General features: G+C 40.1%; 1 protein-coding gene across 2 annotated transcripts in view; it reads left to right on the top strand.

Moving 5' to 3' along the window:
* Positions 1-22,602, top strand: part of Fndc3a (fibronectin type III domain containing 3A) — a 134,472-nt gene that overhangs the window by 11,214 nt on the left and 100,656 nt on the right. For both annotated transcript variants that reach the window (XM_041666568.1, XM_041666576.1), the window contains exon 2: positions 15,308-15,445. In XM_041666568.1, coding sequence (XP_041522502.1) covers positions 15,347-15,445 — 99 coding nt within the window. In that variant the 5' untranslated portion in view covers positions 15,308-15,346. The remainder of the gene's footprint in view (positions 1-15,307; positions 15,446-22,602) is intronic.

Genomic DNA, 22,602 nt, shown 5'->3' with positions numbered 1-22,602 from the left:
GCGCAAGTCCAAATTCACTCGATAAGACGTGGTTGGCAGCTTGAAATTCTACAAGAAAGTGAATGCTCTGTAGCATAAGGGTCTGTCCATGAGAGCAGAATGCCTTTCGATTGTAAAGGTGCCTCAGATACCCCTCCACCCCACACTCACATCAGACACTTACGGCAATAACGGCAATACTATAAAACTAGTGTCTGTCCTCCGTCCTTTAATGGGTTGGATTTGCTCGCATCTCCATAGCTTGTTTCTCATGCCCCATAGTTTATTTTGCTTGTTTTTATTTTGATGTGTGTGTGTGTGTGTGTGTGTGTGTGTGTGAGAGAGAGAGAGAGAGAGAGAGAGAGAGAGAGAGAGGGAGAGACAGACAGACAGGGTTTTGCTCTGTAGACCAAGCTAGCTAGGGATTTGCTATGTAGCTTAGGAAGGCCTCCATCTTACAGCAATCTTACTGCCTTTGTCTCCTGAGCGCTGGGATTACAGTGTGTGCAACTGTGACCAGTTTACGCAGGCGGAAAGTGTTTCTGTAATGTCTTTTTCATTGAACCTTCTTTGTGAATTAACTTCAGTCAGAACCCAGATTTCTAGTCCTTAAGTGTGGTTTTGCTGTGGGTGAATGGATACTGACTGTATTTCCTGAATGTATAATTAGATTCTGTTTAATGAGTCTGACTAAGGAAAGTAGTAATAGTGGCTTTCAACACCAACCCCAAACTTCTGTTCCTTTGGGGATAAAGCCCACCCATCCTACTTTCTGTACCCCATTTTTCCTTTCCAGTAGACAAAGAAGTGCAGATGAATGTGGTAAATAAGTTCTAAGAACCGTGCTGCAGTCAGTGTAGATTCTTACTTCCCCGGAAGACTATGAATATATGCTTTATTATATAATTGATATTTGACAGGTTTTTTTTTACTTTAAATGGCACTATCATAAGGTTTAACCTACTAAACCATAGTTTTAATTACCACCCTACACATGAAAATGCTATCTCACCATGAAAATAGTTGTTAGTTATTGGTGTAGCATAAATTCCTAGCATATAGCTCATAGAATGTCACCATGCAAACCAAATTTGCCCGTTTATGAGCACAGATACTTTACTAAGGGTGCAATCAGTGAACGAGACTGGTTGTCCTGGCACACACCTGTAATCCCAGCACTTGGAAGGCTGAACCAGAAGGAACATGAACTTGATACTGAGATGGACCTACAGTGTGACCCTGTCTCAGATAACAGCAACAACAATAATAGGAAGCCAGGAATATTGTTGCTGCATATGTACTTTCTTATACAGTCCACAATTGATTGAACAACTGTCTCCTGAAAGTAGCGTATGAGTATAATAAAACTAAATGATAGTAATTTATAATTTAAAAATGTACAGTAATTTAAAATAAAGTCTTTTAAACTTGAAAACCTTGACTGATTAAAGATACCTCAAAATCCAAGTCCAATTAAAGAGAGCACTAACGATAGCTCCACAGGTGGCCAAGTTTTCTTCCCTACAGCTTGTACTTACCTGCCTGTTGCACGCCACCAGGTGTCTTAGAATCCTGAATTAGAGACCCCAGGTAACCCTAGAATTGTATTAACTCTGGCTTAAGGATGACACATTCTGGCAGAACTCATTCTGGAGGTTGTTAATAAACCTAAGTCTTACAGTGAAATTGTGTCATTTACTCAAAATAAGTAAATAAATAGCTTCAGTTTTTCTTTTAGGTAAGGGCATATCAAGAGCATACTGGCTTCCAACTAGTGATAGCTGAAGCATACTATTAAAAAAAAAAAGGTCATAATTTAAAGTAATAGTATGTCCTAGTAAATCTGTTTCTACTGGCTATTGGGCACACTAAAGAGTCACAAATGTAGGCCCCTTTTCATGATAAAGTAAAAAGGATTGGATTTGCCTTTTTTTCTTGAAACAATTAAAAACTAGATAAAAATGCCTGTAACAGCAGAGCTTGAAAAATTAGACTTCAGACAAAAGAAGAAAAACAAAATCAGCTTATGATCGGTTGAGCTTCCTGGAGGAGATTATCACACACGCAATATAGGCAGGGGAACCAAGTCTTTGTGGTAGACTGATTTGAGACTAAGCTGGCAGTCTAGGAATCCAACGAAGATTATAATGTCCTGGTCAGAGACCTCAGATGGAAAAACTGCATAGAAAACAAACTGCAGAAATCTTGAAATGGTTACCGTTGAGTAGTTAGCAAGAGTAGTGATAAATGAGCACATTTGCATTTTTCTAGAAAAGAGACACCTAGAATGGTCTTATCTAGTCTAAGATGGGCAGAAACAGCAAGTGCCCAGAGAAGAGAGCTTCATCATTCAGAAGGCAGTAGGCTGCTGGGGGTTTGTTGGGACTTGCCTCAGAGGTCAGAGAAGTTAACTCTAGACTGAAAGCAGATGTGGACCTGTATAAGCAAGATCCCAAAAGGTCAAATTATTGCTTAGTTATTTAGCTACATTTCAGAACCAAGCTTAATAATTGTGAAAGCATATACTGTCCAGCAGCTGTCAAGGTGAGCTTTGCAAAACTGACCGTTGTATTGCAGTGTCCTCCAAATTAAAACTTAACATCCTAGAGAGGCCCACTAAGACGTAGGAAGCTAACAAAACTTAGAAGGCTCAGACCTTGAAGAGCTCATAAGTCTCAGGAGGCGCCTGAAACAGACATGGATCACAAGGTCATCTAAGCAGTGACAGTTACTGGGGAGAGGAGACTCTGACTAGAGGAGCAGAGCTGCCTGCGAGTGGTGTGGGGCCAGCAAGCTGCATGGGAGCAGCAGCTGTAAATCCCCTGTGCTGGGTTACACTGTGCTGCTGCTGCTGCCTTGGAGTCATCCATGCTCCTAACCTAACTCTCCTCTCTCCCTCACTACTGTAAACAACCCAAATAAACTCACTAATCCACTAGGCTAGATTTGTGTGGTTGTGGCAGCATTTTCCTACCTGACATGGGTGTCAGGAATAAATAGACAACTGTTCACATTTCCCCAGGAAAAATAAAATCGACCAACACTGTTAATCAAAATTACTAAGACTGTAAAGAAGCAGAAAATTCCCAATCACACTTAGAAGAAGAATCAGTTTCTTGACAGTGACCAGAGATAACACAGGTGATGAATTAATAGTCACTGAAACGGTTACGGCTCTTATAATAAGAATGAACATATTCAGTCGAATAATCTTCTGGGTTAAAATTAACAGTGTTATTGGGGCCGGACAGATGGGTCATGGGTAAGAACACTTGCTGTTTTCCCAGAGGATCTCATAGGAGTTGTTGTCTGGCCACCACATTTATGTCATAGCATGTGGGTATGCACTGTAAATGAATAAATAAACGTAACAAAATACATCCCTGACTTTTCTTAGTGTTAAAAACAGGGTATGTTTTATATATTTTCTAAGATTTAGTCTCCAGATTATACTGGGGGATGTGGTCATCATCGTAATATGGTTTGGGAGTTTTTCAACTCCTGGACTGTTTGAAATCGTGTCTGTTGCTGAGCCTCCTAGACAGTGGTATTTTGCAATAGTAGCCGCAGAGTAAGACAGTAATTGGTACAAAGAAAGGGGTATTGCTGTAGCAATAACCTAAAAATGGGGAAGTGACTCTCGCATGGTACAGAGTAGAGCTGGAAAAGTTGACGTGCTGCTCTGGGTAATTCTAGTGAGGACTCACAAAAGAGGAGAGATAGAGAACATGCGCATCTTGGACACACAACCCTAGGCAGAATTTTCGTAGAAGTGTGGTTGGTAAAGGTCATTCTGATGAGGTCTTGGGTAAAAACGAGAAACATATTATCGGGCAATGGCGAAAGGTGGTCCTTGTTATAAAAGGGCAACATACTTGGCTGAATTGTATTCATGCTTTGATATTTTATAAAAAGTTTTTTCTACAAATACAGTTGGGTATTTACTTAGGAGAATGCTAGGAAAATGTGAAAGAAATGCTTTCCCTAGCTGCTCATAATCAAAAGAAGTGAGGGGGTAGTAGAAAAAAGGACTGTTAAGACAAGGCCAGAACTTAAAGATTTGAACATTTTGACTACAATATTACCAGACTAGAGAGCATTTTTGGGAAAAGAACACTTAAAAGTTTGGCCAGTTGACCATTTGGAAAGTAGAGTGGCTGTTAACAGCAGACCCAGCCATTGCACCATGAACCTGACCAGCAGAGTGCAGTCACATAGCTAGAGGAAAGAGAAGAGGACAGAATGGAAAAAGCTCTGAGCATGTACCGTCCTCCAAGACAAAGGAAGAAGGACCCAAACGTGTGTCACAGTTCATCAGGCTGTGACTTCTGTCATAGTCTAAACGCAACAGCTGCCTAGGTTTATATTTTTTTTCTTCTGAGGCCCATCCTGTGGCTGAGGATGGTCTGGAACTCACTGTGTATATAACCCAGGGTAGCCTGAAACTCATGGTGATTTTCCTGTGTTAGCCTCTCAGATAATGAGATTGTGTCATTCACTATGCCTGGCCCATTTGGGCCTTAAAGGACTGTCACACAGTAGAGCCTTAATGTCAGGGCCCTGCCAACTGCATAGGTAGACTTCACTAAAGGGATGGGCCACTATGTAAAGGCTGTGTGAGTGAGTAATCCTAGTAGGTCAGGAAAGCAGAGCATTAAACCAAAGGTCATTATGCTCAAGCCTTTAGAGCTAATGGCATTTGTATTGCTTGGTTTTAGACTTCTTTTTTTTTCTTTGTAGGTAAGGCATCTATCATGTGTGTGTATATGTGTGTGTGTTGTAAGCACACAATTTAAATGAGTTCATAAGTTCAAAGGAAAAGAATTGCTTTGGAACAAATCATGAGTTTTTCCCAGTGTTTAATGTAGTTGATGCTGATGAGAAATTTTGGATTTTACAATTAATACTAGAACAGATTAAAACTTTTGGCACCATTGGGACAGAATGAAAAAGACATAAATTTAGGGAAGTGTTAATGGCAGTTAAGTTTTGAATGGATATTTCTAAAATTCTTATTTGAATGCCTTAACCATATGTTATAATGTCAGGAGGCTGGGCTTTGGGAAGATAATGAGACATAAGATGAGGTCATAAAGGTGGAGCTCCCCTGGTGAAATTAATGCTCTTACAAGAAGAGGAGTCATGGGAGCTTCCTCTCCCGCAGGAGAAAACACAGAGGAGATAGCTGTCTGAAAGAGGAAGCAGTCCTCGAAGAGCCACATGGCTAGCTTCCAAAACTGTGAGCATGTCTAAGCTACCCAGTGTGTTGTGTTTTGTTATAGTAGCCTTACTATGGCAGTTCTGAATTTTTTAAATGGCTCTGTTGTCTTTTCCTGTGTATTGAGTCCTCTGCTGTGTGACCATTTATGTTTGAGTAGTGCCATATCTGTTTTATGCTTTTGTCATGTATGTACAGCACATATAAGAAACCCAGTGTCATGAAACTTCCTTGCTTATTTTTGCTTAGGGATTTTACAGCTTTGATTCTTATATATAAATCCTTAACCTACTATGAATTAAGTTTTGTTTGTATTATGAGTCCAAATTCATTCTTTGTGTGTGAATATCTTAGTTATCATGGTATCATTTGTTGAAGAATTTTTCTTTCCCATCTTATTGTCTTAGATAGCACTCATAGAAGATTGTTTAATCATATGTTAGAATATTTCTGAGGTCTATAGTTCATTGATCTATTTGGCTTTCTTTATACCAGTACTATATGTGTTTATTATCATATAGATTTTTAATATGTTTAGAGGACAGTGGGCATGAGTCCTATGTCTCTTTTCTCTTTCAAAATTGTTTTGACTGTTTACGGTTCCTTGAAGTACAAAATGAATTTTAGGATCAAATTTTCTACATCCTTAAAATGTAGAAAATATGCTGTTTCAGAGAATCTGTAGATCATTTGAAGACTTTAGAAATATTCAAAATAAATCTTTAAACATATGAGCATAGGGTATTTTCTCCTTATTTGTGTCTTCCCCTTTTCATGCGTATATTGTAGCTTCAGGGTGTAAGTCTTACCCCTTGGCTAAGCTTAAGTATTTATTGTGTGGGCGTGTGTGCATGTGCACATGCCGTAGTGCACGTGTGGAGATCAGAGCACAGCTGCGGAGCCAGGTGGGATCTGTCTTGTTTCTGCAGTTGGCTTGTGCTCCATATTCCAGGCCAACTGGCCTAAGAGCTCCCAGGCGATTCCTGTCTTTGCCTCCCATCTTGACACGAGAGGGCTGGGGTTACAGATGTGTGCTGTCACCCTCGTAGCTCTTTACATACTTCTGGAGACTGAAATCAGGCACCAGGCCTGTGTGACTAGTGCTCTTCTCTGCTGAACTGTGCCCCTGAACTCATCTTTATTCTTTTGGTGCTACTGCAAATTGAGTCTTCTTGATTTTTCTCTCAAATTATCCATCATTAGTACATAGTTTTCTGCATTGATTCTCTATCCTAGAATTTTGGTCATTTTTATTATCTTTTGTGAAATCCTCACATTTTCTACAGATACCACAGTATCTGATAACACAGATCACTGTACTTTATTTTTTAAAAAATGCCTTTTTTTCTTGGTTGCCTAACTGTTCTTCTGTAATTGTGTTGAATATGGGCGTCAAAAGTTGGAGTCATTATGGGAAAATTAAAATCTCAACCCTACTACAATCTAGTGCAATTTGAACATTGTAAATCCTTACTGAAAGAAAAAAATCTGATTGAAAAATTTCCAACTAACCTAATCCCAGACAAGTTCCAAAATAGAAACACAAGAAATATGAAAAGTCAAAACAACATGGCTGCTTAAAATGATTAATTCCATAGTAATTGACTCCAGTGAGAGTGAACTAGATGAAAATTCCAACAAAGTACCTAAAAGAATAATTATAAGAATGTTGAATACAATCCAAGAGGATATGAATAAACTTCTTGACCTACTCAAAGTGAACATAAACAGCTAGATGAAATAAGGAACTCAATTCAGAGCATGAAAGAGGAATTAAGTAGAGGCAGAAATACTGAAAAAAGTTGAAATTTGGAAATTAAAGTCTCATTAAATGAGATAAAAATTTAGTGAGAAACCTTACCAGTAAAGAATCAAATGGAAGATAATATCCAAGCTCAATGAATTAGAATTCTCAGAAATTACAAAAATGGAATAAATAGGAAAGCATGAGCACCAGGTGAAATCTATGGGACACTATAAACGATCATGGGTATAAGACAAGAACAACCAGCAAAAGGGAGTGAAGATGTAGTCAGGAAACTAGAGCAGAAAAATTTCCAGATTTTTTCTTCCAAAAAAGGTTGCTATCAGATAAAAGAGGCACTTAGAAAACCAAATGAATAGGATCAAAAAAGAATCTGCCACATCATACTATGCTTAAAACACTAACTATAAAGAAAGAATATTGAGAGCTGTCAGAGAGAAACACCAGGAACATATAAGGAAAGGTAGATACATCAGGATAACAGTGGATGTCCTTGTTAGCTTTAAATGTCCACTTGACACAACCTAGAATTCACCTGGGAATCTCCCTCAGGTGAGGCATTCCTTAGATCACATTGTCTTAGGGGTTTTTCTTGACTTGTTAATTGACATAGGATGGCCCAGCCCACAGTGGATGGATCATTCCCTAGGAGGGTGGTCTGGGCTATACAAGGAAAGTAATTATGCATGAGCATGAGAATAAGCAAGCAAATGAGTCAGAAAGGAACATTCCCCCACGATTTCTGCGTATTTCCTTAGCTGTGAATGAGTGTCCTGGTTAGAGGTAACGCTGCACGGAATAGCAAGCAAGCTGCCTTGAAATTCCTGTTGAGTTTGTGCCTGACTTCCCTCAGTGACCTGGAAGTGTAAGCCAGATGACTCTTTTCCTCCTGAAAGTTGGTTTTTGTCAGTGTTTTAGTGTAGCAACAGAAGGAAAACTAGCACAGAAGCTCTGAAAGCCATGAGCATAAAGAACAAGATAGATCAAGCTCTGGAAGATATTAGCTGCCAACCAGATGTACTACCCCTAGCAGCGTGTCCTTAATAATTGAAGAAGAAAGAAAAGATTTCTATGATAAAGGCATTTATGGCTACTTAGTAAGCACCAGGGAAGATCCTTGCAGGGATTATACACACTGAATAGAGAGATAAACATTTATGAACCCACAGGAGAGACTATACTCACTAGGATTAGCAAATGATATGGAAAGTACCAGATATTACAAAAGCATATAATACATAGTTTTCATTACTGGGTGTTCATAGTGTCAATTTTCTAATTAGAAGAAAATTAATGTTCCATAGGTTGGATTAAAACATCAGACCCAAGCAGGACTTGGTAGTGCACAGTTTTAATCCCAGCCCTCAGGAGACAGAGGCAGGTGGATCTCTATGAGTTCCAGGACAGCCAGTTCCTCACTTTGTTTCAAGTAACAACAAAACAAAAGCAAGGAAACCGGGACCCATCTATGTCCTGCCTACCAGAAGCTCCCTGTAACTATCAAAGGTAAACAGCCTTAGGGTAAAAGGGTGGAAAAGATATTCCAAGTAAATAGAACTAGGAAGCAAGTGGGTGGAGGAAATAGTAGTGGACAGAGACTTCAAACTAAAATTATGATAAAGATAGTCATACCGTTAAAGGGGACAGTCGCTCAAGAGGATACTTCAATTCTAAATGTACAGGTACTGAATATGGGCATACCCTATTTCATAAGACAAATACCAGTGGATATAAAGGCACAGGCTGACCTCAGTACCATGGAAGCTGGTAAACTGGGTATCCTGCTCTCATGAATAGACCAAATCATGCAAACAAACAAAAGTATCAGTAAAGAAATAGAGTTAAATGATAGTATAAATCAAATGGACTTAACAAATATCAACAGAATATTGTTTTTTTTTTTTGTTGTTGTTGTTGTTTAGTTTTGTTTTTTGAGACAGGGTTTCCCTGTAGCTTTGGGGCCTGTCCTGGAACTAGCTCTTGTAGACCAGGCTGGTCTTGAACTCACAGAGATCCGCCCACCTCTTCATCTGGAGTGCTGGGATTAAAGGTGTGCGCCACCACAGCCTGGCATCAACAGAATATTGTATCCAAACATTGCAAAATATACTTTCTTTTCTCAGAAGCCCATGGAAATTTAGAACACAAAGCAAGTCAAAAGAGTACCAGGAAATTGAAGTACTTTCATATATTCTAAAATGATCACATTTTAATAAACTAAAATCAGCAAGAGAAATTACTGAACACATGCACAAAATCATGGAATAGCACAGAATTGATTGGATCATTAAAAAAATGAGAAGGTGGGAAGGAGTGAGGTGGGAGAAGGGAAGGGAGGGGGAACTGGAGTTGGTATGTAAAATGAAAAAAAATTTAAATAAAAAACCTTTAAAAATGAGAGAATTTTTAAAAGAAAAATCCTAGAATTGAATGAAAACAGAACTACAAGATACAAGGAACTAGGGATTACAATGAAAGCATTTCTTTGGGTATGTGTGGTTGTGGGGTGGGTGTGCATGTATTTACAGTTGCACTTGCTCATGAGTGTGCAACTGGGAGCCAGACTGAATGGAGAGATAAAGATTATAGTAGAAATTTTGAAATAGAAGCACAAAGAACAATACAAATAGCGAAACAGTTGGATGTTCAGCATATTAACTGTGAAAGATAAATACTATGTTTTCTTTCACTTGTGGATCTATACTTTATATAGAAACACACAAGCATTTGCTGTGTATTTATTACATATGTTATATTTGTGCTATGTATATGTATTCATTATATACATATACACATTATATCCATATACACACATGAATGAATGAATGACAGGAAAGCCGAAGAGAGTGGGGGAGGAAGAGAAGGAGCACCTGTGGGAAAGGAGGGGGGGGGCTTAAGTGGAGATAGTATAGAGGATGAATATATAGAGGATGAGTATAGTTCAAAACGAAGTTCAAAGTGCATGATATAAATATAATTTGAAAGAAGTTGTCTTTATGAAGCTGAAAATGTTATGCAATAAATATATAATATCTGTATAATAAGTGAAATACTATTTGAAATAAGTATTCTGAATTATCACTTGGGAGGCAGGGCAGGTGGATCTCTATGAGTTTGAGGCCAGCCAGGTCTACAGAGAGAGTTTTAGGACAGTCAGGGCTACACAGAGAGGTGCTGTCTTGAAAAATGAGTATATATCTTCCCTGTGGGTTTTCATATGTAGTGTTTTATTATTTTTTCTTGTATTTCCAGTTTTCAGTTTTTCATAAATGAATATTGAATATATCAAATGCTTCTCCTGGAAGATCTGAGATGATCAGGTAGTTATTTTAACTTTCAAACATTAGTTTCTTGACAGACAGCACATACAGAGCAGTACAGGAATGGTCAGCATGCGATGGTTATAGCTCAGTGGTCGTGACCATGTAATAGCCCCTGGGTCAAGACACAGAGCAGAGTTGGTATCCCAGCAATTGCCTCCAGCCTGGTAGCTGATGTGCTGATTGCTTACACTGGATTGATTCTATTTTTGAATTTCCTGTGCAGTTGAATAGTATAGTCTCTTCTCACTCACACTGTATTTGTGAAATTTTACTTACATTTTCTGAATCACTTTTCTTGGTTTATATAGTTATTGAATAGTTTGGATGATTTCTAAGGACTGTATAGAGATTGTATGTGGTTTTAAAAGACTATTAGCAAATCATGTTGCTATAGTTCTTGTACTTTCGTGTTGGTTCACACGTGTATCCATTACTTTTGGGCATATGCTGTGAATCTCTAGTTAGATCATTAATAGAGTATTGACTCCCCGCGTCTGTAGATTGGACTGTAGATGTAGGTGGTAATATGCGTGCCTAGCTTGGTCAAGGACCTGGCTTCAAACCCTAGCATCAGAAACAGATTGGTAGATACTGTAAGATGATTTTAGGACTTTGTTGGGTACTCCACAGTCTCACCACCACTTAACATTGTCAGTCTTATACAGGTTTTCTCATCCCAAAGGTTCCTATCCAGTCATATGTCATGCCATTCTAAGTTTTAATTACTTTTCCAACCAATAAATGATTTTTGAGTTTTTTTGTTTATTGTCACTTTGATCCCATGCTCATTCATTCCCAGTCCAGTTGGAGTTGGTGAGCTTCCATTAGCTCATGCACACTGTCTCAGTTGGTGAACCATACCCTCGTGGTCCTGACTTCCTTGCTCATATTCTCCCTCCTTCCCCCTTCAGCTGGACCTTGGGAGCTCAGTCCAGTGCTCTGATGCGGGTCTCTGTTTCTGTCTCCGTCCATCGCCGGATGAAGGTTCTATGGTGATATTCAAGATAGTCATCAGTCTGACTTCGGGGCAAGGCCAGTTCAGGCACCCTCTCCTCCACTGCCCAGGGTCCTAGCTGGGGTCATCCCCATGGACTCCTCGGAACCCCTCCAGAGCCAAGCCTCTTGCCAACTCCAAAATGGCTCCCTCAATTAAGATATCTCCTTCCCAGCTCCCATATCTGTCCTTCTTCCATCTCAACCATCTCACTCCCCCAAGCTCTCCCCAACTCCTTTCTTCCCCTCTCTCCTCTCTGTCCCCCTCTCCCCTCTCCCCACCCCCATGCTTCCAACTTTTGCCTGGCAATCTTGTCTGCTTCCAGTTTCCAGGAGGATCTATATATGTTTTTTTTTTTTTTTTTGGGTTTACCTTATTACTTAGCTTCTCTAGGATCATGAACTATAGGCTCAATGTCTTTTGTTTATGGCTAGAATCCACTAATGAGTGACTACATTCATATTCATATTTTTGGGTCTGGGTTATCTCACTCAAGATAGCGTTTTCTACTTCCATCCATTTGCATGTAAAATTTAAGATGTCATTGTTTTTTACTGCTGAGTAGTACTCTAATGTGTAGATGTGCCACACTTTCTTTATCCATTCTTCAGTTGAGGGGCATCTAGATTGTTTCCAGGTTCTGGCTATTATAAATAATGTTGATATAGACTAAAGGGAACACTAAGCCATTCCTGGTGGGAATGCAAACTTGTGCAACACCTTTGGAAATCAGTGTGGCGGTTTCTCAGAAAATTGGGAGTCAGCCTACCTCAGGATCCAGCAATACCACTCTTGGGAATATACCCAAGAGATGCCAAATCATACTACAAAAGCATTTGTTCAACTATGTTAAATGTAGCTCTTAATGAAATTCTGAAATTATTTTTCTGTTATGATTTGAGAATTCTGCTCTATACCTTATTTGGGACATCTTTTACTTTCCCATGTCTATGAACATAGTCAGTGGTGATACATTTTAAAAGTAATTTTGATAGTGATATACTGGAGTCATCTTTACTTTTATACAGATATTATTAAAAATGCACAGATTTGCAGGGCAGTTTTTAGCCAGTGTGTGTTCTATCTTGTTTGCTAGAGCATGAAACATGCTCGTGTGCTTTTAGTTTGAAACCAGAAGTGGGCTGTTTACTCCAGGACGTCAACAATTACCACACTGTTCCTACTCTTTCTGCATACATTAGATATTACATAATAAGAAGGGGAAGCCGGGCGATGGTGGCGCACACCTTTAATCCCAGCACTCGGGAGGCAGAGGCAGGCGGATCTCTGTGAGTTCGAGACCAGCCTGGTCTACAGAGCTAGTTCCAGGACAGGCTCCAAAGCCACAGAGAAACCCTGTCTCAAAAAACCAAAAAATAAAAAAAATAAATAAATAAAAAAAAGAAGGGGAAAGAGATGTGTAACTACAACAGCAGTTGGTTTGGGTCCTAAGACGAGGATGTAGAATGTTAGTAGCAGAATTGGATTAGAGTGAATGAAGTTGACAATTTCTGCACAGAGTGTAAGCTATCAAGTACAATATTTGAATTGCAGGGCTAAAGTTTATAAATTTAAAGCCCATCGTCCTTGCATGTAAGGAGATGGATATTGTCCTACAGGAAACAAGTTCATAAATAAAGCTTTGGTATGTTGTGAGACTAGAGGTATACACAATTGTGAGTCACCGTGTGTGTGCTGGGAACTGAACCCTGGTCTTCTGGAAGAGCCAATGCTCTTAATCACTTAGCCGTCTATCCAGACATTCTTACTAAGAAAAAGAAGTTAGACTTAGTGATGCATGACTGTAATCTCTTGAGAACCAGAGAGAGAAGGATTGTCATGAATTTGATGACACACTCAGGTATATGGGCAGGACAACATAGCGAAACTGAAATACTAAGTAGTCTCAAAATACAAAAACAAAAACAAAAAAAATGGAAAAAAAAAACCCAATTCTAGAGGTGATGCACAGTACCGCCCTCGTTTGAGACCAGCCTGGTCTACAAAGCAAGTTCCAGGACAGCCAGGACTGTTGCACAAAGAAACCATGTCTTGAAAAACAACAACAAAAACAAACCAAACAAAAATACCAGAAAAGAGAGCTTAAGAGATGGCTCTGTGGGTAAAGTGTCCTACACAAAAGTGTGAGGACCTGAATTCAGATCCCAGATGCATCTGTAATCCCAGCACTCTGTGGGGGATGGGAGGGAGAGGCAAGAATACCTAGAAGCTCATGGGCTAGCTGGCCTGGTGTGGACAGTGATGAACAGCAGGAGACACTGTTCCAGCTGGTAAGGCTAGAACCAGTGACCAAAGGTGGACCTCTCATGTTTAATCCGTGCCACAGCGCGTGCACATGTGCATGCACACGCGCACGCACTTACAGACACACACACACACACACACACACACACACACACACACACAGGAGAAAAGGGAAAAAATGAGTGCAGTGAGGAGGAGGAGGAAGGCAGACACTTGTGACCCTAGGTATCCAGCCAGGTACCACAGCAGAGGAGGGTTGGAGTCTAGCTTGTATGACACTAAGAGTCCATATGTTAATGAAATAAAAGTTCATTACCAGTATAACTAGGAGACAGAGATGGGTGAGTGAAGGAAGAAAACGAAAGAAGAAGGGAGGAACAAAAAATAAAACACAGAATCTTTCTTTGTGAGTTTACTTTCTGGAAAAGTTTTGCTCTTATGTAATAAAATTGTAAGACTTTTTTTTTAAATTGTGAGACTTTTAAGAGTCAAAATATCACATGACTCTATGTTGCCTTATAATTCTTTGTAAATTTCATGGAGAAATTATTTATGTGATTCAAAGTGTTGGGTTTTATCATCTCTAAGTAATTTAGGAGTGCACATTATGCCAGAAGTTATTTTTTTTCTTCTGCATGTGTATGTAGTATAAACATTGTGTTTAAGTGTCATGCCTTTTCATAAGACAGCTAATGATATAAGATGTACCTTATTAGGCTTTTCAGTATTGAAATCATCAATAAGTACCGTGTTGAATACAGTTCGTAAAGTTTCAGAGCAGTTTCTAATACAGAAAATTGTTTTCAAGTTGAATCAACTTTAAGAGTTTTGGGGAAGATTTAACAGCTTAAAATTTAAAAAAAATTGTGAATTTCAACTATGGAAGTTGAATATCTTGCCCCTTGGCATTGAATTTGTGAATGCTGCAAGCATTCAAAATGTTTATTTTACAGCTCAGCCTAGATTTAGTAACATGTATGATTGTTCAGTTGGCTCAGTTTGCTGATGTTTTGTTGGTTCATGCTGTGTAGACTATTCCCTGCTACCCCCCTTGCATGTGAGTGCTAGCCATCTGCCACTAAAGGGTTCTAAATGCGTGCAAGCATCCTTTCATTAACAGAAGGGTTCATTTTGCTGCAAAGTTGCTCTCGCTCATGAAAGAACAATGAAAACAGATGAATGGATAATGTGAGAGCTTAAAACTTAAAACTTGAAGGTTCTTATCCTAATCCTGAACAAGTTCTCTCTTTTCTTTTTTAAAACTGTTTCACTTTGTATGAGGATTCAATGAAAAATTGTAATTCTTTTTGTGTAGTGCCTCAAGGCAAACAGGATGACAGGAAGATTGGGTCTTTGTAATTACCTTGTCTGCTCAAAGAAAAATGTCAGAGTGTCAGAGGTAGAGTTGCCTCATTCAACCATTGGAGTTTGATGTATATCATAGGGTGTAGATTAAATGATGATTCTTAAATTAAATACCCACTATCTGGGATGGAAGGGTGGAGAGACAGACAGGAATTTAAAGAGCGGTTCTGGTATTAGAATATACAGAATATTCTGGGTTTAGAATATACAGTGTACTAATAGTTACCTTGGTGGGTTTGTAAAGAATACATTTCTCAAAGAGTTGACTGAAAAAAAGTCGTCAGGAGGTCTCTTTGGATTCCTTTGGACAGTATGTCTGTTAGTGAGGCAATTCCTGAGTGTGTTTTCATGTGTTCTCTGAATGTAAACAACAGTGGCCATGTCTTTTTGTTTTGCAGAGTTGGAGGGCTATCCGGTGTATTGATGCCTTATTGATAATGGCAGAACACCCGCCATTGCTAGACACAGCTCAGATTTTAAGTAGCGACATCTCTCTTCTGTCTGCCCCTATTGTAAGTGCAGATGGAACACAACAGGTAAGGAGATGGAAATGCATGTTACCTCATGTTTTATAATTATTGTTCTCTTATATCTAAGGGGCTATTCTCTTTGCCATTGAATAACAAGTAGTAATACACTTGTGTGCTAGATTTTTCTGTCCTGTGCAAACACAACAAGGAAGGTGATTGTCTTGATTTTTGTTGTCACATGTGCTCACACACTTCTTTTTTTTAAAATTAATTTTTTAAAAAGCTGTCTTTTCTCATTTTGTATACCATTCCCAGTTCCTACTGCCTTCCCTCCTCCTGCTGCCTCAACCTTTCCCCCCATACCACCTCCCTCCCCCCATCTACTCCTCAGAGAGAGTAAGTCCTCCCATGGGGAGTCAACAAAGTCTAGCACATTGTTTTGGGGACTGTCCAAGGCCCTGCCTACCATATCTAGGCTGAGCAAGGTGTCCCTCCAAAGGGAATGGTTTCAAAAACCAATACAAGCAGCAGGGTTAAATCCTGGCCTCAGTGCTAGTGGTCCCACAGTCTGCCTCACAGTCTGCCCCAGCCATACAACTGTCACCCACATTCAGAGTACCTAGTTTGGTCCTATGCTGGTTTCCTTGCTGTCAGATCAGAGTTGGTGAGTTCCTATTAGCTCAGGTAAACTGTTTCATTGGGTGTCTCCATCATGGTCTTGACCTCTTTGCTCATATTCTCATTCATCTCACTCTTCAGTTGGACTTTGGGAGCTTAGTCCAGTGCTCCGTGAGAAAGCTCACACACTTTCTTAGCATCACCTTCCTTTGCTAACTTGGTTTTCAGGGTCTGATGGAAGCCTCTTAAAGGGTCCCCCTCCCCGAGTAATCACAGTTGTGGCAGGTATTCATGTACTTTTATGAGTCTCCGACAGACTGCTGTTAACATTGGTTGTCTGAGGCCAGTCACTGAATTCAGTCTGACTGTAATCACCTGATCATAGTACGCTGCCCTGGCTGCTCTCGCTGTGTGTTCTGCTGAGGGAAGACACAGTACCAGGCCGACACATTGCCATAGTGGCCTACACCTTGGTTCACTTCTTGGTAAACATTCCTCAAAATCTGAGAGCACTGGGGCTATGAAGTAGTAGTAGTGGTGTAAGTGGTTGTCGAGAATAGTCCACGCTGAAGCAGAAGTATGGGGGAGTGGTCTGCACAGACAAAACACTTATATGCATGAAATTAACAGATACCCTTAAAAAACTGTGTAACAGGGAAACTTGACAGTGGATGTTCTTTTTTGTTTTATTTTGTTTTGGTTTGGTTTTTGTTGTTTTTTGAGACAGATTTCTCTGTGTAACAGTTCTGGTTGTCCTAGAACTGACTTTGTAGACTAGACTGACTTTGAACTCACAGAGATCCACTTGCCTCTGCCTCCCAAGTGCTGGGATTAAAGGTGTGCGCCTCCACTGCCTGGTGACAGTGATGTTCTTAATATTGGTTCAAAAACTGACTAATAAGCCTAGTCAGAGCTCACCTGCGAGCTGACATCATTCGGAGCCTGGAAAAGCAGCAAGCTGTACTCCGCTGTGTGCAGGGACGGTGTGGGAAGTCCACAGCCACAGATCCTCTGTGTTGTCCAGACTTTCTCAGTGGCATGCTTTCCCTTGTATCTCCTGGGATCACATTAACTTTCTTATATTTGTCTGTTAAGTTACCTGCTCCCTCAAGAATACTTTGTTCACTCCTTGTGTAGACAGACTGGCGTGTGGCAGTAGTTGTAGTGGGTTTGGCTTGTGAATTTTAGCGGACTCTCCTGACATCTAGTGCTGTTTTTAGAGAAACAGCGATAGGCATCCCCTCCTCTGACTGGCACTGCTGAGTCTGTTTGGGCTTGGTCTTCTTACTAGGAGGTTTTTGTTTCTTTGTTTTCTTTTTGAGACAGGGTCTCATTGTGTAGCTCTGAGTGGCCTAGAACTTGCTATGTAGGCCCGTGTGTCTTCAGATCCACAGAGCTCTTCTACCCTCTGCCTCCTGAGCGCTGGAATTAAAGGTGTGTACTACCACACCCAATTAGTAATAGATTTTTATTTTGTTTTTAATAATAATTTTATTCATTTGAAATTGCAATATAGTTAACATCATTTCACTCTTCCTTTTCCTCCCCCCAACCCTCCCATGAAATTCACACACACGCACATACACACATGCACACACATGCACACACACACACACACACACACACACACTGTCCAATCTGTATCATGTTACCTGAATGAGTGTGATCTCAGAGCGAACACTTGATGTTAGATAACCAGTTGGGGGAATTCTTCCTTGGGAAGACGATTCTCCCATTCAGAGCATTCCCCAGTTCTTGTCCGTAATTCTTTGGTTAGGGTGAGGGCCCTCAAGTTTTCCCTTTCATGTCCATTGGTGTTGTCATTGTTCAGGTCTTTTTTAGGCAGCCATGTTGATGAGACTTGTTGAGTGTAGCGTTTCTGGCATTTCTAGGAGACAACAACTTCACAATAATCTTCCTATTCCTGTGGCTCTTAAAATCCTGCTCCCTCTTTTGTGTTGATCCCTGAACCTGAGGTTCAAGGACTATGTTATAGCTTTGGGTCTGACCACCATCCAATCCTTGTTTTCTGCACTTTGATCTGTTATGGTTTCTGTGAGTCTCCATTTGTTGCAAAAAGAACTTTTTTTGATGAGGGGTTTAATTTAGTTTAGACTCGTAAGAAAAACTGAATGACTGTATAGAGTTCTAATACATCACCTCCTTAGTTATTCCCACTGCTAACACGGGTGTTAAATATTGACATAAAAATTACTATCCAGATGACATCACCAGATAATACATGAAGTTCCTCAGCTACCAAAACTTCATAATTTGTCAGGGTTAGGGTTCAGGCTCCATGCTCTATAGTCCTGTGAGTTTTGACATATACATACAGCATACTTAAATTATCGTATACAGAGTAGCTTCTCAACTCCAGGAAGTTCCATGTTTCCCCTGTTCATCTCTCCTTCGCTGTCCCTGAGGTTTGGGAGCCACTGGTTTTCTTGCTGTGTAATGTACTTTTATCTCTCCTGGAATGCCATGTAATTGAATTGGCAATATAACCTTTTCAGATTGGTTACTCTGACTTCACAAAATGATCTGGACAGTTTCTTCTCTTGGTTTAATTGCCCCATTTCTGTTTTATGATTGTGTAATAACCATTGTGTGGTTGCTCTAGGACAGATCATTTATCTAGTCTTCTTTTGAAACCTACCTCGGTTACTTTGAGTTTTGGACACTTAGATGTGTATTCAACATTCTGGTGCAGAGCTGACACTGAGAGATAACTGTCAGGTCACCTTATAGAACAATGTTAGTTTGTAGGAAACTGCCAAACTGTCTTCACAGTGTGTGTGTGTGTGTGTGTTTTTTTTTTTTTTGATCTGAGATATCCTCAGTAGTGGAGGAAGTAGAGCACGTAGGACTGACTCATGCTGTTGGAAATTCATTTCAGGGAATGTGAACTTCTCAAGTGGGATGCTCAACTCTGCATCCTGCATCCTGGTCAGTTAGTTTGGTCCCTCATGTAGCTCAACAGTTTTCTAATTTAAATTTATGTTCTTTGGCTTCTATGCATTCTTCTTCTGAATGGATTAAATGTTCTTAAAATATTGGTGGAAATAATCTCAGGCTGGGCAGGCATGTAGTTTGGTGATAAAGCATATGCTTAGCCTGTAGTAGGTTCTGGATTTAACCTTGAGCACGAGCACTAGAAGCAGAACTACTCACCACATCCTATGGACGATCTTAATCATAATTGTCTCCATTTAGTCAGTCTCTTTTATTGCTTCATAAGTGTCCCATCTGATGTGCATCCACAGGCTTTTGCTTTATTTTGAAGACTAAGAGAACACAGAGAAGCTGATAACATTATCTGAAGCTTTTTATTATTTGTATTTCCCAAAGAAGGCTGACAGGCATGAGATAGCAGCATGGGCTCTGAGGAAGCCTGGGCTGAGAGCTTTGCTGAAGAGGGTCCATGAAAGGCAAAACAGGTTGTAATAATGCCAGTGGGCTTTGAGCAATAGGCGTATTTTTTAGTTGATTGGTTACTCCCCTCCTCCATACCCCATGATTTAGAAAAAGGAAAATACTTGCTTGGTGTATATGAATTGGACAAGATGGTTGAGGCTGTAAAGGTGGGACTGATTGGTTTGGAATAATAAGGGGTGTTCCTGGCCACGCCCTTTAGTATCCCTGAAAATTGGCTCTTTGAGAGGCTGTGGGCTGTTGCATGTGGATGAAATGTTTAAGGGGCATAAAGCAAGGAAAATAGTGAACACAAATGGAACCCGAGTTAAGATCAAATTAGTGATAATTTGTGAGATATTAAGTAGGTAGAATTAATAAGTCAGGACAAACTGAGGATAAAATCTCCCAGGCATTTCTTTTGGATATGTGTCTGGGGATGGCAAGAACACTCACTAAGAAAGGCAAGTCTCAGCAGTCAGGAGAAGTAAGATAATTTTATGGCTATAAATATCCTTTCAAACAGTAAGTCAAAAGTTTTATTGCTTATGCTGTATGTCCATCACAGGTTAACTGTGGCTCTGCCCACATTATCTTCTCTTGAGACCCATGCTTGTAGGTTGTGGCTGGTACCATTCAAATCCATGCTGACCTCCATTCACGTTTCACTGACACGAGTGGACTAGGATAGTCTTCCTTTAGGGCAAAAAGAGTCCTGTACGCTAGAGAGAACAGAGGTAACAACAGGTTTAGGATTTAAGGGTGAAGAGTATAAGAAAAATGATTTTTCAGTCTTTGGGGATGTGTCAGCAGAGGCAGTAAAAATGAAAACAGCCACCATCCAAGCCCTTGCTGTGTGCCAAGCTGAGCCAGGCCTGGTCTGTGCATTATGTTCTTCATTCTTATCACAGCCTTAGAGGGATGGAACATTTCCATCTTTCTAGAAACTATGAATTAAAGTGGTATTTAGTTGTACGTTACTAGATCAAGTCACGTAGCTTCTAAAAGGAGAGACAGGATCAATCTGACTCTGTGAGGTTCCTAGTCACACACCATGCTTCTAATTGCCGTAAAAATAGCGTAACAGGCTAGATTCATGGAAGATTGCACTGGAGTCAGAGATCTGAAATTACCAACATATTAGAGTAAAGTCATAGTGTTGTATGGAACAGCGGGCTGCTTCCCGCCACCCGGCTAGCTTTACCCAAAATAATTACACAGAAACTGTATTCTTTTAAACACTGCCTGGCCCATTAGTTCCAGCCTCTTATTAGCTAATTCTCACATCTTGATTAACCCATTTCTAATTATCTTTGTAACACCACAAGGTGGCTTACCAGGAAAGATCTTAACCTGCATCTGTCTGGAGTGGGAGAATCAGGCGACTGACTTGTTGTAATATGGTCGGCGGGCTGTATCTCGCCAACCGGCTAGCTTTACCCGAAATAATTACATGGAAACTGTATTCTTTAAAACACTGCCTGACCTATTATATCTAGCCTTTTCTCGGCTAACTCTCGCACCTGGACTAGCCCATTTCTAATAATGTGTGTAGCCCACGAGGTGTCTTACCAGGGAAGATCTTAACCTGCGTCTGTCTGGAGTGGGAGAATCATGGCGACTCACTGACTCAGCTTCTTTCTCCCAGCATTCTGTTCTGTTTTCTCCGCCTACCTAAGGGTTGGCCTATCAAATGGGCCTAGGCAGTTTCTTTATTAATAAGAAATCACTCCCACATCACTGACTGAGTTGGCTTCTTTCTCCCAGCATTCTGTTCTGTTTACTCCACCCACCTAAGGGCTGGCCTATCAAAGACCAAGGCAGTTTCTTTATTAATTAACCAATGAAAGCAACACATAGAAAGCAATACCTACATCATCATAGGAATATGTGAGATCACATTTGTAATGAAGGAGCTTATTTTGTGTGTCTGTGCTGTTTCAATGCGATGGGGTTGAGTGAAGCTGCCTGTGACATGGTGTTCCTTAGCTTTTTCTTTTTTGTGGACTTTGGTGGGCTTCTTGCTTTCCCAGCTGTCATCACGATGGGGAACTTCAGGGTCAGCCATCTGCCACTGGTTTAGGCAAACATGTGGTAACAGCGCTGGCCCATGACCATGGTTTCCAGGGAACTCCTAGCTGAGCCCGATAATGGCAATCCTTTGGGGATGAAGCATCTATGGAGGCTGCCATTCTGCCCCTCCAGTGGCCACTGTGGCTTTAAGACTTAGATTTCAAGGCTGAGAGTAGGGAGCAGAGGAGAGTACAGCTTCAGTGGTTCAGAACCCACTGCTCCACCAGGATCCAGCTGTTTCCTTGAGCAGTGAAGACAAGCAGGGATGTGTCCTCCTTCTCCCTCAATGCCACCTAAAGAAACCTAAGTGCTGCATTTCCCAGATGAGCGTGGACTGTTGTTGTTTTATCTCCATGGATGCTATGTATATTTATAGAGAAATAAGATTTATTAGGAACTGAAAATCAGATACAGGAACTTTAAAAAGTGATCATACTTAATTTCAAAAAGCTATAAATTAAGTTTTGTCCTTTAAAAACAGATACTAATGTGCCAAGCTATACCTACTTATTGAACCTTAGGGGTCAGATTACTGAGACATTCAAATAAGAGCTCACTATTTGTGCTGTAGAACCCCAATGCAGGCCATGGGTCATAGATTTCATAGCAGCTGAACTTGTCTTCTCCTTGCTTTGTAGTTTAAAATAGCTCTTTGTTAAAGCCCTGCTTAGAAGCTCTGGGAAAATTAGAATTTAAGTGGTAAACCAGGACCCCTACTTCCACTGTTTTTTTTTTCTCTCAGTACCTACACCACACTACCTACAATGGTGCTTCATGAAGAAATAAAATAACTTTAAAAACAAAAATAAAGAAACAATTTTAAAAGCATGCACCAAAGTTACTACTATTAGGTAATGCGTAAAACTCCTAAATAAAGATAAATTTCTAAATAATGATGCCCCCAACCCCACAAAACTTTTAAGTCAGCATATTGAATTGATGTATGTTGTGAATATATTTTATTATCATTGGTTAATAAAGAAGCTGCTTTGGTCTATGGCAGGGCAGAATAAAGCCAGGTGGGAAATCCAAACAGAGATATATAGAGAGAGTAAGCAGAGTCAGGGAGACACTATGTAACTGCCAAAGGAGAAAGATGCCGGGAACCTTTCCGGTAG

Source organism: Microtus oregoni, unplaced genomic scaffold (genome assembly GCF_018167655.1).
Source record: "Microtus oregoni isolate MIOR12 unplaced genomic scaffold, Mior012 000001F_ref0000356, whole genome shotgun sequence".
Taxonomy (NCBI): domain Eukaryota; kingdom Metazoa; phylum Chordata; class Mammalia; order Rodentia; family Cricetidae; genus Microtus; species Microtus oregoni.
Note: the sequence above shows the minus strand (reverse complement) of the source record. Positions and strands in the feature narration are given on the sequence as shown.